The sequence below is a fragment of the Pan paniscus genome, chromosome 9 (assembly GCF_029289425.2).
Source record: "Pan paniscus chromosome 9, NHGRI_mPanPan1-v2.0_pri, whole genome shotgun sequence".
In the NCBI taxonomy this organism is placed as follows: Eukaryota; Metazoa; Chordata; class Mammalia; order Primates; family Hominidae; genus Pan; species Pan paniscus.
In genome coordinates, this window is record NC_073258.2 from 130536212 (window position 1) to 130553223 (window position 17012).

General features: G+C 46.6%; 2 protein-coding genes across 18 annotated transcripts in view; one reads left to right on the plus strand and one right to left on the minus strand.

Moving 5' to 3' along the window:
• Positions 1 to 5593, plus strand: part of TMEM45B (transmembrane protein 45B) — a 43011-nt gene extending 37418 nt beyond the window's left edge. Inside the window, exons 3-6 of the mRNA XM_003819874.6 lie at positions 197 to 403; positions 1297 to 1481; positions 2904 to 3049; positions 4157 to 5593. Coding sequence (XP_003819922.1) covers positions 197 to 403; positions 1297 to 1481; positions 2904 to 3049; positions 4157 to 4268 — 650 coding nt within the window. The 3' untranslated portion in view covers positions 4269 to 5593. The remainder of the gene's footprint in view (positions 1 to 196; positions 404 to 1296; positions 1482 to 2903; positions 3050 to 4156) is intronic.
• A 3488-nt stretch (positions 5594 to 9081) lies between these two features.
• Positions 9082 to 17012, minus strand: part of NFRKB (nuclear factor related to kappaB binding protein) — a 31888-nt gene continuing 23957 nt past the window's right edge. For all 17 annotated transcript variants that reach the window (XM_034934060.3, XM_055095100.2, XM_034934058.3 and 14 more), the window contains 4 exons: positions 14836 to 15603; positions 11180 to 11286; positions 10270 to 10405; positions 9082 to 10154 (listed from right to left, as the gene is read on the minus strand). In XM_034934060.3, the coding sequence (XP_034789951.2) occupies positions 10029 to 10154; positions 10270 to 10405; positions 11180 to 11286; positions 14836 to 15603 (1137 nt within the window). In that variant the 3' untranslated portion in view covers positions 9082 to 10028. The remainder of the gene's footprint in view (positions 10155 to 10269; positions 10406 to 11179; positions 11287 to 14835; positions 15604 to 17012) is intronic.

Genomic DNA, 17012 nt, shown 5'->3' on the forward strand with positions numbered 1-17012 from the left:
TACACAGGTTACTCAGCACACACCCTACTTTATACTGAAGCAGCTGCACCTGAGGCAGCAAAGTAGCTCTGCTGACCCGCGGGCCACCCTCACCTCACCGCATCTCCGCTTCGCTCATGCCTTTGGGTTATTCCTTGCTCCTATTTGTCTCAGAGCTACTCTTCCCTCTAAAACATCCATCCTCATTTCCCTGCAGGGATCCTGGCAGAGCAGTTTGTTCCGGACGGGCCCCACCTGCACCTCTACCATGAGAACCACTGGATAAAGTTAATGAATTGGCAGCACAGCACCATGTACCTATTCTTTGCAGTCTCAGGAATTGTTGACATGCTCACCTATCTGGTCAGCCACGTTCCCTTGGGGGTGGACAGACTGGTTATGGCTGTGGCAGTATTCATGGAAGGTAATTTTTGTGGAATGGATGGAGAGGAAGGAGAGCCTGACAAGTCATATTTATGAAGGATCAGAGTACAAAATATCAGAAATGTTGCAAATATAATAACCTTCCCCAGAAAATCCACATCTCTGGACTGCCAAAACCTGAATAGGACCTAGTGCTCTACTCTGGATGGGCCAGGTGACATATTCCCTAAAGTAGCCCATGAAAGCTTTGAGGCTTGCAGGCAGCTACCAAAGCCCCTGGCTAACCCTGCAGGAGTCCTCCTTGCCTTCCCACTGCCGCCAGCAGCCCCTGCTCACACACGTGCATATTCCTCGGTGTGGATGTATGTGCACACATACACATGCGTGTACACACAATGCCCCAGCTGGTTGAATGCCACCATGCAGGGGATACACCCCTTTGGTTAAGCGAAACCACACTCTACCTTTTGCCCAGGGAGGTACCGTCTTGCCTCCATCACAAGCCTCAGGAGACCCACTCCGCTGCTAGGGGAGCATTGCCAGTATGACTCACACTGACTGGGGTATGAAAATACATTTTGTCATCTAACAACCTCACTTCTGTACCTCAGCAAGAGTCGAAAAAGGTTGAGGGCAAAACTGAATTTCAAGTATACACACACACTCTGTTACAAATCACCAACATGCTTCAGCCGGCCCATCCTATACTGACCCCACCATGGGTTCCATAGAGATTTTAAGATACAATCCCTTGCTGCTTTATACTCCTAACATACTCATGAAATACACTTACTCGCATCTGTTTGCTGCCTGTAATGTTATGTACTAACTTCCTAAATGCTGAAGAACCTAGCTGAGACAGGTGTAGGAGGAAACTTCGGTGATGGTGAAAGCCAAGCATAGCCCTGACAGCTGCCATCTGGTTTGTGGCAGGTTTCCTCTTCTACTACCACGTCCACAACCGGCCTCCGCTGGACCAGCACATCCACTCACTCCTGCTGTATGCTCTGTTCGGAGGGTGTGTTAGTATCTCCCTAGAGGTGATCTTCCGGGACCACATTGTGCTGGAACTTTTCCGAACCAGTCTCATCATTCTTCAGGGAACCTGGTTCTGGCAGGTGATTTTCCACACCCAGGCCCCTCGCTGGTCTGGATGGAGAAGCCCCCACCGAGCGCATCCAAGAGAAATCCCTGACGAGAATATGGGGTCTGAAAATGCAGCATTAACGTGCCATGCAAAGGGGTTTAGATGACCCTTTTCCCCCCATGCCCGCCCTTTGACTCCTAGTTTTATCCGTTAACATCCAGAGGATGCATTAGCAATCCAAAATTTAAAGCATGCACGGTGACATTCGGCTGCCCTCCCCAGAGGATGGGCTGATGCCTTTCACAGGCTCTGCTTGCTAAACTGTCCACTGGAAATGTGGGCCCTGAAGTTCTGTTTTGTTGTTTGTTTTGAGAGAGACTCGCCCTGTCACCCAGGCTGGAGTGCAGTGGCGCAATCTTGGCTGACTGCAACCTCCATCTCCCAGGTTCAAGCGATTCTCATGCCTCAGTCTCCTGAGTAGCTCAGGTTACAGGTGCCCGCCACCACACCTGGCTAATTTTTTTGTATTTTTAGAGACAGGGTTTCACCATGTTGGCCAGGCTGGTCTCGAACTCCTGACCTCGAGTGATCCGCCTGCCTCAGCCTCCCGAAGAGCTGGGATTATAGGCGTGAGCCACTGCACCTGGACTTGTTGTGTTTTTAAGTAAGCCTATACAACCAAAATTAAGCTGAAGCCTTTTTTTTTTTTTTTTTTTTGAGACAGAGTCTCGCTTTGTCGCCCAGGCTGGAGTGCAGTGGCGCAATCTCGGCTCACTGCAAGCTCCACCTCCCAGGTTCACGCCATTCTCCTGCCTCAACCTCCCAAGTAGCTGGGACTACAGGCGCCCGCCACCACACCTGGCTAACTTTTTGTATTTTTAGTAGAGATGGGGTTTCACCGTGTTAGCCAGGATGGTTTCAATCTGCTGACCTCATGATCCACCCACCTCAGCCTCCCAAAGTGCTGGGATTACAGGCATGAGCCACTGTGCCCGGCTTTTTTTTTTTTTTTTTTTTTTTTTTTAGACAGAGTCTCGCACTGTGGCCCAGGCTGGTGTGCAGTGTCATGATCTCGGCTCACGGCAACCTCCGCCTCCCAGGTTCAAGCAATTCTCCTGCCTCAGCCTCCCAGTTAGCTAGGATTATAGGTGCCCACCACCATGCCCAGCTCATTTTTTGTATTTTTAGTAGAGACAGGGTTTCACTATGTTGGTCAGGCTGGTCTTGAACTCCTAACCTTGTAAACCGCCTGCCTCAGCCTCCCAAAGTGCTGGTATTACAGACGTAAGCCACCACACCTGGCCAGAGCCATTTTTCTATGTGAAAAGGCCTTTCTATGCTAACGAAGTGTGGGAACTATGAGGCGGTGGTCACACATGGGCCACTTCTGTGGCCACAGGACGACAGCTAGATTGCTTCTCAGGACGACCAACTTCTCTGTGTCATCCCCTAGATTGGGTTTGTGCTGTTCCCACCTTTTGGAACACCCGAATGGGACCAGAAGGATGATGCCAACCTCATGTTCATCACCATGTGCTTCTGCTGGCACTACCTGGCTGCCCTCAGCATCGTGGCCATCAACTATTCTCTTGTTTACTGGTATGTCTGAGACTTTAGTGAAGCTTTTCCTCCTAACTCTAAGCAGGACTGATGTGATTAACTTGCACCATCTGATGAGTGCCGACTACAGGCCAAATTCTGTGCAAGGTACTCTCATGCAGGGAAGGTATCACTACCCTTATTTGCAAACAAGGGGAATGAGGCTTTTCAAAGTTTAATGACCTGTCTGGGTCATAGTAACCTGAGGGACCCAGGTTTCAAATGCAGGTCTCACAGATTTTAAGCCTATGGTGTGGTGGGGAATACTGAAATGGGAATCAGTACTGGATGGCAGTCCCCACGTAAAGGGTTCATTCTGGACCCATCATCTTATTTCCAGACCTGCCCTCCCTGCTTCCCAGAAATGATGTGACAATCAAAAAATAAACCAGAGCAGAATGTTAAGACAAACTGCACTCCACCCCTCACTGAAGGCTCCTTAGAGGTATATAGGTAACAGCTATGGACTCCTATGCACTTGCTGCGCCCCAGGCCCAGTGGAAAGCAGCTACACTCTATTATCCCATTTAATCTTCACTGCTTTATGAAGTATGCACTGTTATTTTTTACAGGTGGAGAAAACAAGGCTTCAAAAAGCTGAGTAACTTGACCAAGGTCACCCCACTAATAAATGGCAGAGCCTCTCAGTGCAAGGGTGACTTTTAGCAAATGGTATTACCAGTTCTATTTGCTGTTCGGCTGCCTCTACCTTTTCTTCTAGGTCATTTCTCTAGATCCCAAGCAGAATATTAGGTTGGTGCAAAAGTAACGGTGATTTTTGCCATTATTTCACCCAGAAAGAGTTCCACACGGACCAAAGAGAAGGGAGCTCAAGTCACTTTCTTTTAGTTCTCCTGCCCAGCCACTGAAACAGTAAACCAAGATAGGCAAGACCTTGGCCTCAATTATGGCATTCAGTAGTTTCCACCATCGCCCCTTTATCTACTGATGAATATTTCCTAAGAAGTCTAGTTTACAGACATGTAATCACAGTATTTGATAGAAATACAAAGAAAATAGTTTAAGAATCAGTAGATGCCTTCACATCCTTGGTAATGGATTAAGGGCATCTCTGGCTAATTGGCTCTTACTCTTTCTCTATTAAAGCCTTTTGACTCGGATGAAGAGACACGGAAGGGGAGAAATCATTGGAATTCAGAAGCTGAATTCAGATGACACTTACCAGACGGCCCTCTTGAGTGGCTCAGATGAGGAATGAGCCCAGATGTGGAGGGCGTAGATGTCCCACTGCACAGCTGGAATGAATGGAGTTCATCCCCTCCACCTGAATGCCTGCTGTGGTCTGATCTTAAGGGTCTATATATTTGCACCTCCTCATTCAACACAGGGCTGGAGGTTCTACAACAGGAAATCAGGCCTACAGCATCCTGTGTATCTTGCAGTTGGGATTTTTAAATGTACTATAAAGTCTGTGTTGGTATAGTACCCTTCATAAGGAAAAATGAAGTAATGCCTATAAGTAGCAGGCCTTTGTGCCTCAGTGTCAAGAGAAATCAAGAGATGCTAAAAGTTTTACAATGGAAGTGGCCTCATGGATGAATCCGGGGTATGAGCCCAGGAGAACGTGCTGCTTTTGGTAACTTATCCCTTTTTCTCTTAAGAAAGCAGGTACTTTCTTATTAGAAATATGTTAGAATGTGTAAGCAAACGACAGTGCCTTTAGAATTACAATTCTAACTTACATATTTTTTGAAAGTAAAATAATTCACAAGCTTTGGTATTTTAAAATTATTGTTAAACATATCATAACTAATCATACCAGGGTACTGCAATACCACTGTTTATAAGTGACAAAATTAGGCCAAAGGTGATTTTTTTTTAAATCAGGAAGCTGGTTACTGGCTCTACTGAGAGTTGGAGCCCTGATGTTCTGATTCTTCAAAGTCACCCTAAAAGAAGATCTGACAGGAAAGCTGTATAATGAGATAGAAAAACGTCAGGTATGGAAGGCTTTCAGTTTTAATATGGCTGAAAGCAAAGGATAACGAATTCAGAATTAGTAATGTAAAATCTTGATACCCTAATCTTGCTTCTGGATCTGTTCTTTTTTTAAAAAAACTTCCTTCACGGCGCCTATAATCCTAGCACTTTGGGAGGCCGAGGCAGGCAGATCACGGGGTCAGGAGATCAAGACCATCCTGGCTAACATGGTGAAACCCCGTCTCTACTGAAAATACAAAAAATTAGCCGGGTGTGGTGGCGGGTGCCTGTAGTTCCAGCTACTCGGGAGGCTGAGGCAAGAGAATGGCATGAACCCGGTAGGGGAGCTTGCAGTGAGCCCAGATCATGCCACTGTACTCCAGCCTAGGTGACAGAGCAAGACTCTGTCTCAAAAACAAACAAACAGACTTCCTTCAACAAATATTTATTAAATATCCACTTTGCAACAGCACTGAAATGGCTGTGAGGACTCCTGAGATATGTGTCCAGCAAGGAGTTTATAGTCAAACAGGAGAGACATGCCTGTAGTTACATCCAGTGTGATGGGTGCTGAGAGGCAAGTACAAACCACGATGAGAAAAAGGAGAGGAGGGAAAATGCAGAGCTTGCCCTGCAGAAAAAGCACATCCCAGGTAGAGAGGGTAGCACATTAAAAAATGAAAGCATAAAAAAATATGGAGAACTTAAAAAGATTAAGTTCTACAAACTGATAAAAGTGAGTTAGGACCAAGTTGATGGGCCTTAGAGACCAAATAATACTTTCCGTGTGCATAGTATTTTTCAGATTCTGAGATGCACCCTATCTCATTTGATTCTCACAACTGCTTGTAATGTGTAAGAGCATGAGGTCTTTCAGAAAAGCTGGCTGGCCTAGCCGGGCACGGTGGCTCACGCCTGTAATCCCAGCACTTTTGGAGGCCGAGGCGGGTGGATCATGAGGTCAAGAGATCGAGACCATCCTGGCCAACATGGTGAAACCCTGTCTCTACTAAAAATATAAAAATTAGCTTGGTGTGGTGGTGAGCACCTGTAGTCCCAGCTACTTGGGAGGCTGAGGCAGGACAATCACTTGAACCCGGTAGGCGGAGGTTGCACAGTGAGCCGAGATTATGCCACTGCACTCCAATCTGGCAACAGAGTGAGACTCCATCTCAAAAAAAAAGAAAAGTTGGCTGGCCTAAGGCCACACAGATGCTAGGTGGCAAAGCCAGTCTTATGACTCCAAAACCAGGCATCTGTCTCACCATTCTACCCTGCTACGTCACACAAATCCAGGAGAGAGAATTTACATAAAGCACTGCATGCGCTTTGGAAGAAATGCTGTACTTAATTAAGTGAAGGTAACCTCCTTTCAGAGGAGCCAGCCTTTCAGGTAGCCAGCCTTTCAGAGTTGAAGTCACAGCTTAGGGATTCAAAATGAGCTACTAAAAACACTAATTTAGTTATTAGAGAACTCCGGGTTCCACTTTCAGGATCCACCTTGGTTGGCCAGTGGAGAAACACAAGTATTCTTCATTCAACAAGTACTGAAGGACCTATAATTGGCAATGAACATAACATGTGTTCTTTCCTTGGGGACTGCAGGTGGCAGAAGGACCTGTTCAGTTTTACTTTCAAAGAAAAGATCCACATTTGAGGTTTTTTTAAGTGTACCATATTTTAAGAAAGAAAATGTACTATTTTCTCCAGAGTGAGGGGCTAAGGTGTGAAGAACAGATATAAAATATTAAAATGTATTCAGATGCCCTTCACACAGCAAGGCTTGTGATGCCTTCATGGAAGTGATCAACCCTATCATAAACATTGTTAGATGTGGTATTCAAGTATAAACTGATGACAGTACTATTCTCCACATCCTGTCTTAGATATGTTTTCTGAATAATTTTACCAATATCTGTCAACCAGAGGCTCAATGGTTGCCACCAGAAGTCCTTTTGAAATTGTTCCCTACAAAACACCCACCATGGCTGGGTGCAGTGGCTCACGCCTGTAATCCCAGCACTTTGGGAGGCTGAGGCAGACAGATCACCTGAGGTGAGGAGTTGGAGACCAGCCTAGCCAACATGGTGAAACCCCATTTCTACCAAAAATACAAAAATTAGCAGGGCGTGGTGGCGCGTGCCTGTGGGCATGGTGGTAGGCACCTGTAATCCTAGCTGAGTACTCAGGAGGCTGAGGCAGGAGAATCACTTGAACCCAGGAGGCGGAGGTTGCAGTGAGCTGAGATCTTGCCGCTGCACTCCAGCCTGGGCTACAGAGTGAGACTCCATCTCAAAAACAAAAACAAAACACTCACCATAGCTGTGCCATTCATCTATCAGAAACCTGAGGCCAGCATATGAAGGAAGCAAGTGTGGCACAAATCCTGGGCTGTCACCCAGTAGGGAGTTCCCATTCTCCGCTATTGCCATTCCACCCACAGGCTGGATAGTGCCGAAGTTACACTTCTGAGGAGTCAGCATCCTGACGCAACCTAAACTTTACACTCACTCCCTGCTCTCCAGAATGCACACGTCTGCCTGTGCAAAAACGACAAGCAGAGTCAGGTGACCTCAGCTAACAGGAATGTGGGCAGGGCTGCGGCTGAATGCCAGAGCTACTTTTATTAAATTCCTTGTTAAGTAAATTCAAAAGGGGTTTGTTTGTAGCTGGCAGTAAATACCTAAGACAAGATCTCTGGAATTTCTACCTTTTTTTTTTTTTTTTATTTAAAAACTGTCACATGGCTTTCTATGTGAAATGTGATTCTTGAAAATAACAGATACGCAAATATCAAAGGATTATCAAACGCAGACACACTTGCCTTTCTCAGGTGGAAAGGCCCATTTCCCCGCACTGCATCCTACCTCTCCCCACTGCCAACCTCATCCCGTGCCAGTCTACTTGCCCATCACAAGCTCAACCTGGGAGGCCCATTCACCTCTGCTCTCTGCAATGCAGGCCTCCCACCTCCTAAGACTGGATTGCCCCCAGGCTCGCCAGGATACATCACAGCCCTCCTGCCCGGAGGAAGGCAACAGAGAGAGACTTGACTTAGAATCAGAAGCTTCTCTTTAACTTCAACTCAGAATCATGTCTTCCAACGGTTAAAGGGGAATGATGACACTGATTTTACAAAATTGCTCTAAGAATTAAACAAAATGTCTGTGAAACAGCTGCGGAGCCAACCAGCCTCCCAGACCCTCCTCCGCTTCGCAACCCCCTAACCATCCAACAACTAAGCCAGGCTGCCTCCATCCCACATCCTTCAGCTCCACCTCTTCAACCCACAAGAGCTTCAATACACTCCAAAAATTAAAGATACGTTTTTAATAACTTGGGCTCTTTCAAGAGAAACAGGGAAGCACCATCACCTCAGAAAGCCTTTACCACTCACTGCTGCCCCAAAACAAGAGATGCATATATTGTTGACAACCAGTGCTTGAATTAATTACATTTTAAAATATCGTCCTGAGCTCTGCCTGTAGCTGAGAGGCTGAGAAGCGTGAAATAGCCAGGATTAAATGACCTGCAAATCTAGACTGGCTTCTTTTGGGGCTGGTACTGCCAGGCAGACAGATCCCTGTTCCTTGCACCCCCACTGTCCTCCACCATCTCTACTCTGGATCAAGGGTCAAAAAATTTTTTTTCGAGATGGAGTCTTGCAGGCTGGAGTGCAGTGGCATGATCTCGGCTCACTGCAGCCTCCGCCTCCCGGCTTCAAGCAATTCCCCTACCTCAGCCTCCCGAGTAGCTGCGACTACAGGTGCACACCACCACGCCCGGCTAATTTTTTGTAGTTTAGTAGAGACAGGGTTTCACCATGTTGTTCAGGATGGTCTCGATCTCCTGACCTCGTGATCCGCCCGCCTTGGCCTCCCAAAGTGCTGGGATTTACAGGCGTGAGCCACCGCCTCCGGCCACAAAAACAAACAAACAAACAAACAAACAAAAAAAAAACACTTTTACTTAAAAGGCCATATAGGAAATACTTTAGGCTTCAGGGCCATCCAGTCTCTATGTCAACTACTCAATTTTGCCTTCGAATCTGAAAGCAGCCACAGATAACACAAACACAAATTGGTCTGGGCTGTGTTCCAATAAAACTTTATTTACAAAAACAAATGGCCAGCCCCAAGGGCCTGGTTTGCAACTCTTGCTCTGGAGCAGAGCAGAATGTATACTCTCTGAACTGCAACAAAGTTTCTGCTGCAAAAGCAGCACCTCTGCTGTCAGTCCCCTCCTCTCTGTCCACTGGCTCTGGACGTCCATGTGAACAGGCTTGCCAAGAAGGACGAAGTGGGCAGGTAAAGCTGGGGGGGGTGGCCACAATCAAGATCCCAACACCCCTATCTGTAAGAGGCAGTGCCAAGCGAATCCCATTTCAGGGGACCCACTCTACCTCGCTGCCTACGATGAATTCCCATCTTACAGCCTCTCGATTCCTATGCAGTCACCAAGCTGGCTACCACCTTACTAAGATTCTTGCCATTTTCTCATTCTAGTCAAAAGAGTAAGTCATCGGTTTGGTGGAGGGGGCGGCTAAAGCCCAAGTTTGTATTTGAGAAAGATGTACAACAGGTTCTTTAAAAAAATAAATTACATAAAATTTTCTGGACACAAAACTCCTATCCAGACCACTAGTCATGGAGAAGACCAGAAGCCAAAAAATACAATCCTCATGGAGAACCAGCCTATTCGCTGTGTGCACTCTGCAAGTGGTAAGCCTTCCCCGGGGGTCTTACTCTCAGAACTCTGGCTTGTTGGACGTAACTGGTAATTCCTGCAATTTCAACAGAATATTCTCCTAGATTGGTAGAGAGCAGACCCTGGAACCCTGGAGTGAACCTTTCTCAGGGTGCTCCACTATGGCACGTGGCAGCAGAATCCAGGCCACGAATCCAGGCCACTGTTGCCATCACCCCCCGCCTGGCTGCCTTGAACAGGCAAGCTTAAAACAATGATGCAACCTCCCTGGTCCCTTCTCAGCCAGGACAGACCAGGCATGGTCTTTCACGGAAGCCATCCTCTCTCATAATCATTGTTGCTCAGGTGCCTGTTTAGGAGACGGAGCTGTAGTCACAACAACAGTGGAGACTGCTTTGGAGGAGCCAGAAGCTGTTCCCTGTTGGAGATGGGATGCAGGGACAGTCTGGATGCGCACCTGTTTACAAAGACAGAAGGTCAGGTCAATGGATTGCAAGCGGACTCACCAGTTAAGAACAGCAGTGGAATCAGAGAGGAGCCGGATATGGCCAAGAATTTGCCCTGGGCCTTACCTGTGTGGCCTGACCTTGCTGCTGAAGCTGCTGCAACTGCTGAGCAGTGAGGAAACTAACAGGCTTATTGCCAGCAATGAGCTTAGTGCCTGCTGGCATAGTTGTGAGGATGATGTTGCGGCCCAACCCACTGAGGCTGTGGAGGGAAAGCAGGGGTGAGATATAATGATATCGACAGGTATTCTCTGGCCCAGATTTAGGCCGTGTATTGAAGGACAACAGGGAGGTCTGTGCCAATGAAAATCCCAGCATTTCAGATTAAATGGAAACCAACTGCTGAGACCACCTTTCTTCCAGCTTCACCACTTCCCATGGCAGGAGAAGACAGTAATCCCAGAAGACCCCAGTGCTCTGGATAAAATGGCCCTTGGCTCCTGGCCCTGACCAGCAGGAATAGTGGACAGGGCCCCAGAGAGGTGTGCACTTCTGCAAGAAACGCTCCCCCTAATAGCCACATCTCACAAGCTGCCCTGAGACTGCAGACTCATTTCATCGTGCCCTTTATCCCTGTTTAAATTAAGGCCACAGGTGGCCCTCATTCCCTGAACTGCTTAGGTTCAGAGCTCAAATGTCAAAGGGAGGCTTCCCTCACACCTAGCTGAGCCCCATCCTAGCACTTCCCACACCCTTTTCTCTCCAGTATGCATCACCACACATGTTGCTTTTTTATTATTTCTCTACTTTACAATGTATGCTTGGAGAACAGCAGGGATTTTCATCTGTTTTAATCACTGCACCTAAAACAATACTGGATGCTCAATAAATACTGTTGATGAGCACAATAAAGCAGAGGTGTCAAAGGAGGGCCCCAGAAAGACCAGCCACTTTGCCACTTGGTGACAAGGACTGGTAAGCCCTGCCTGCCACTTCCACCCCCGAATTGATTCCTTTACCATGACATAGTACTTACTTGGCTCCAAGGTTGCCTTTGATGATGGGGGCTGTGACCACGCTCTTGCCCTTCATTGGCTGGCTGATCACAGAGAGGGGAACTGTGATCCGTGTAGGCAACTTCCCCTAGAAAAAAAAAGCAGTCAGGTTTTGTAAGACAGGAGGTAAGGAAAACCAGCAAGTGTCACCTCCAGGGCATCAGGAACTGAGAAGCAAGCACTACAGATGCTGTCAGTCCCCAGTACCCACCAGGGTCTCAAGGCTCCTGAGGTTTGGGCCCAGAAAACCCTAAAGAACTATTTATATACCATAGTCAGGTGAAATCTGATCTTTTATCATCCTCTTTCATGCCACCAGAAGCAGCAGCAACCCATCTATCTGCTTTCAACAGGATAAAACCTGTATCTAAATCACAAAGGCAGGTGTGTCCTCACTTTAGCACAGTCCAAGATTGTGAGTTCCTTGGAGGACAGAGGCTTATCTCTGTATCCCTCAGTACATGGCACAGTGCTGGGCACACAATCACTATTTGGTGAAATAAATTTGAGGAAGGACAGAGGAGCTCAAGAGTTAATACCTAAAGCACACAACTACTCACTGGAGCGCAGGGCCACTGGTGAGGAACAAACAGCAGGGCATGCTAGATTAGGGAGAGGCCATGCTCTCCGGTGCTTTCCATTTCTCCCGGAGATAAGAGAGGTTAGCTAGGGGACACTAATAATAAACTCAATCAAGTGAAAAGTCCAACCCCCAAGCTAATAAAGCCTAAGAAGAATTTTTTTTAGAAACTGAGAAGGCCTAGAGTCTTTGGGACTTCAGGATGGTTAAGATAGGTCACTGCATTACCTGTTTTCAGATGGCCTTGATTTTAATGCTTGACTGGTAATAAAATTTCTATGCAGTAAAATCTGATGTAAATTAAATCTGAGTTTTAAAAAATTCAAGAGGGCTGGCTGACAGGATGCTGGGAGAGGGCATCAGCATTCCACAGAGGCAGGCTAACACTAAGGAGACGGACACTCAGCTGCACAACTGCGCCGCAGGTCCCCGCACCTATCTCCATGGGGTACACCCACAGCCTGCAGCCTGTTAAAAAAGCATGCAAAGAGGGCAACAGGCAACAGAATACCTTGAGATGGTACCTCCAGATACATTTACTTATGGTTTTGTTCTTCCTCGAAATGCCTTTGTTGCTTAAAACATCTCAGACCAGTACACTGCCTAGAATGATCCCTTCAGGAACTACCAAAAAGCTGACTAGACAGGGGGAAGTAAGCACCATCAATACTTCCTGCCCCACCAAATGCTCTCCAGTTGCACCTACCCAGGTTGATTATAACAGGACAGATGACACTCGATATAACCTTTCTGTTAGAGGGATTCAAAAGAAACAAAAGTGGATCAAGTGAGTGCAGTTTCCCGCTTCCTTATTTCAACTTCTATGATGTGGAAACCTAAGTAACTCTTTTTTGTTTTTTTTTTTGTTTTTTTTTTTTGAGACAGAGTCTCGCTCTGCCATCCAGGCTGGAGTACAATGGCACGATCTTGGCTCACTGCAACTTCCGCCTCCCGGGTTCAAACGATTATCCTGCCTCAGCCTCCTGAGTAGCTGGGATTACTGGTGCCCGCCACCACGCCCAGCTAATTTTTGTATTTCTGGTAGGGACGAGGTTTCACCATGTTGGCCAGGCTGGTCTCGAACTCCTGACCTCAGGTGATCCGCCCACCTCGGCCTCCCAAAGTGCTGGGATTACAGGCGTGAGACACTGCGCCTGACCAACTGTTTCTTTTTTAACCACACTATGTGAAGATTTTCTGTTTTGGGTATTCATTTGACTTATGTTTATATCCTTCTTCACTGCTCTGGCTTTTATCCCAATTTATGAAGGTTTCCCTATATAGCTTGCTCAGTAAAGTGAAACTGTATTTTATACTGTCCATACACACCCCTCTTCTGAACAATGCTCCTTACGTAGAGGCTGAAGAGAAAACACACATGCATCCACAGACACCTGTGTGGGGATATGGGGATTTGGTTTATGATAAATGCAGCCTTTCAAGCTAGTGGGGGAAGCAATAGTTGATTATTTTGGCAAATTTGAAAACTAGGAAGTGAGATTTCAACTTCATCCTATTCACAAAAATATATTTCAAATGCATTAACAATTATACTTTTTTTTAAAACTCAAGGTATTTTATGAAAATAAAGGTTAACATTTTATAATCCTGGGGTAAGGAAGACACAGACACGAAACCTAGAAACCATTAAAGGAAATGCTGACAGATCTAATTAGATACAATTATAAAGATCTGTAGAGCAAAAGACTCCATATATAAGGTTAAAAGATGACAGACTGGAAAAAAATATTTTCTATGTATATAAAGAATTCACATCCACAGATGCCGTATCTTCTGGATGTTATAAAAAGCCACCTCAAACAATATGAAAATGCCAAATACCTCAAAAGAAAAGTGGCAAAGATTTACTCACCAGGGAGCACATGCCAATCTCCAAATGAATGGATACTCAACTTCACTCATATCAGGGAAATGAAATCAAAAAAGAACCCCCTTTTCACCAGTAAGACAGGTATGCGAGGTTAAAAAGACGTGGTATCAGCACTGGTTAAGGTCTAGGGGAAACAGGAGGCTTGCTGATAGGGGCACATGTGGATGTGGCCTTTCAGGCGACACCGCTGGAGTATCTCAACTCTCCATGTGTGCACCCCCAAGGCTTGCACTAGCACTCTCCGCTTCAGAAACGTTCACACATAAGCCCAGACACATTCACCACTGCCTGGCTAACAGTGGAAACGCATCCTTTAGCAGAGCCCCTTCTACCGGTTACTACACCATTAAAAAGACCCCAGTCAGTATCTGTGTATGGCCTAGAACGACCATCAAGACATTTCTAAAAAATAAATATAGCGGCCGTGGGCGGTGACCCATGCCTGTAATCCCAACGCTTTGGCCGGCCGAGGCGGGTGGATCATCTGAGGTCAGGATTATCGTGACCAGCATGGAGAAACCCTGTCTCTACTAAAAACACAAAATAAGCCGGGTGTGATGACACATGCCTGTAGTCCTAGCTACTCAGGAGGCTGAGGCAGGAGAATCACTTGAACCCAGGAGGCGGAGGTTGCAGTGAGCCGAGATCGTGCCATTGCGCTCCAGCCTGGGCAACAAGAGTGAGACTCCATCTCAAAAATAAACAAACAAATAAAGCAAATCACAGAATATATAAAGTCTCTCATGGGTGTTTTTTAAACTACGTGTACATGTATGAAAATGCTCAAGAAAAGGACTAGGAGGATAAATGCTGAACTACCAACAGCAATTAGTCTTCATGAAGGGAGAACTGGAATGTAGTCAGGTTTTATTTTGTCTGCACTGTTCTTTACCATTTGAAAAGAATGTATGCATGTACCACACTTTGATAAATTGTGTTTCAAAGGCAACACAGTCTGACACATAAATTGTGTTTCAAAGGAAACACAGACAAAAGTCTATCAGTAAATAAATCTATTTGGGGTAAATGAGGTGCTTTTAGGGCCTCTAATTTCCACTCCTAAAAAGAAGTTTCCTAGTTTTTAGGGAGTTTCTCGGGTAATGGGCAGTTGAGCCTTGATTAAGTTTTCTAAAAAGAAGGCCTAAGCTTTACCACTAGTTACTCACAGCCTGAGACGTGGACACAACCGTGGTGCTGACAGGGACCTGCCGCACGGTGGGGGCTCCTGTGCCGATGCTGATGGGGGTGCTTGCAGCCCCAGAAGCCACAGCTACAGTCTTGGACACAGCAGCATTCATACTGGGTAAGGACACCGCTGAAGTATGGACAGTTCCAGACCCACTGGCCACCGAGGCCCCTTGCTTGGCGTGGGTTGCAACGGTGATGGTCTGGCCTGCTTTGGGAGGCATCACTCCCAGTCCCTGCACGATGCGGATCGTGGCAGCTGGTTTTGCTTCTGAAGAGGCCACTGTGCTTTTTCCCTTCTGGTCAGCCACACTCACGCCAAGAGCTGGCATCAAGCGAAAAGCCGAACTTGAGGCTTCTGTTGGCTTGAGGTCAGGAGTCACTTTGACCACAGTGGTACCTGTTGGAGTGGATGAAGGGGCACTGGCTGAACTGGCCTTGGCAGGGCTATCAGCTGCATGGACTGGATTGGAAGTGACGTGTAAGGTGGCAGAGATGCCTTTGCCTGTAGTGTTGCCTCCTGTCCCGAAGAGGTCCTGGGTCAATTTGACTGTGGTAACCTGGGACTTGGCCAATGTGGCCATCATGTCCGGAGTGATTCGCAGAACCGTCTGGCCCTTGGCATCTGTGGTGATGGAAGAGGGCGGCAGACGCAATACATCCTTACCCTGGATGCGGAAGTTAGTGGCTGTGAGTGGAATGCTGTTGCCTGTTTGGGGCTTCACACCAAGCTGCCCAGTGATTGCCACCTGAATGGGGAGAAGCAGCACTGATGAGGGATTCACAATAGTAAACCGGTTACAAAATACAACCAGACAAACTTCCGTTTCATGGGTAGATGTTTTGTATTTTTTTTTAACTTTTTATTTTGCAAACATTCACAGAAGTAGAGAACAGTATAACAAACAAGGGTTTGTTATACCCTTTCACCCAGCTTCAAAAATTAATACTTTGTTTTAGCTATCCCTCCCCACTGTGGTGGGGGAGGGAGGAATTAGAATATATTAAAGTAAATCCAAGATCTATTATTTTACTGATCAGTATCTCTGTACACATCTATAACCTAGAAAAGGACTTTTTGAGACGGGGTCTTGCTATGTCACTAGGCTGGAATGCAGTGGTACAATCAGAGCTCACTGTAGCCTCGAACTCCTGGGCTTAAATTTCCTCCTGCCTCAGTCTCCTGAGTAGCTGGGACTACAGGTGTACAACTGAGCCCGGCTTCCCACCTCCTAAGGCCAATTCCCTCATGTGTAACAGATGCAAGCCTTTTAACCTTACTCAGGGACTTCGTCTCTCTGTGGCATGATCTATCTTCTCCCTTCTACTGGACTACGGCCATCAGAATGCAAACATGCTGTAATACTTCCCACCCTAAAAAACAACCAATCCTGGCTAACTCTACACCTCCCTCCACCTACTCCACTCCACATTCAACTCCAGTTCTCTGCTCTCTTCAGAAGCAAAATTCCTCTAAAAACTACCTATATAATCACCCCTTGGTATGTGCGAGAGACTGGTTCCAGGATGCCCCCAGGTAGACACTAACATCCACAGAAGCTCAAGTCCCTTACACAAAATGCACTATCTCCATAAAAGCAACAAACATCCTCCCGTGTAGTTAAAATCGTCTCCAAATTACCTATAATATCTAATACATTGTAAATCCTGTGTAAATAGCTTCTATACTGTATTGGTTTTTTAATCTGTATTATTTTTTGTTGTATTGTTGTTTTTTACTGGGGTTTTTTCCAAATAATCCATGGTTAGCTGAATCTGAGGATGTGGAACCCACGAGTACAGAGGCCAATCATACTCACTGTCTCCACTTCCTCGCCTTCTCTTTTGAACCCATTCCCCAAAAGCCACCAATCCACTGGCCCAGTGAAGCCCACGCATTATCCTGATCCACCGAGTCTCATCTCACACTGCCACTACACCTCACACCTTCCCGACCACACTTTTCTCTGTCTTGCAGTCTCCACACCTCAATTTTCTTCTACCTCAATAAATGATGCCACCATCTAACCAAGCGCCCAAGCCAAAGCCATGGATGGGGTAAGTCTCACCTTCCTCCTCTCAGACCCCTACTCAAGCCACCAGCAAACCGCACTGGCTCCCACTTCAACCACATCCAGACCCCACTACTCCCCTCCAC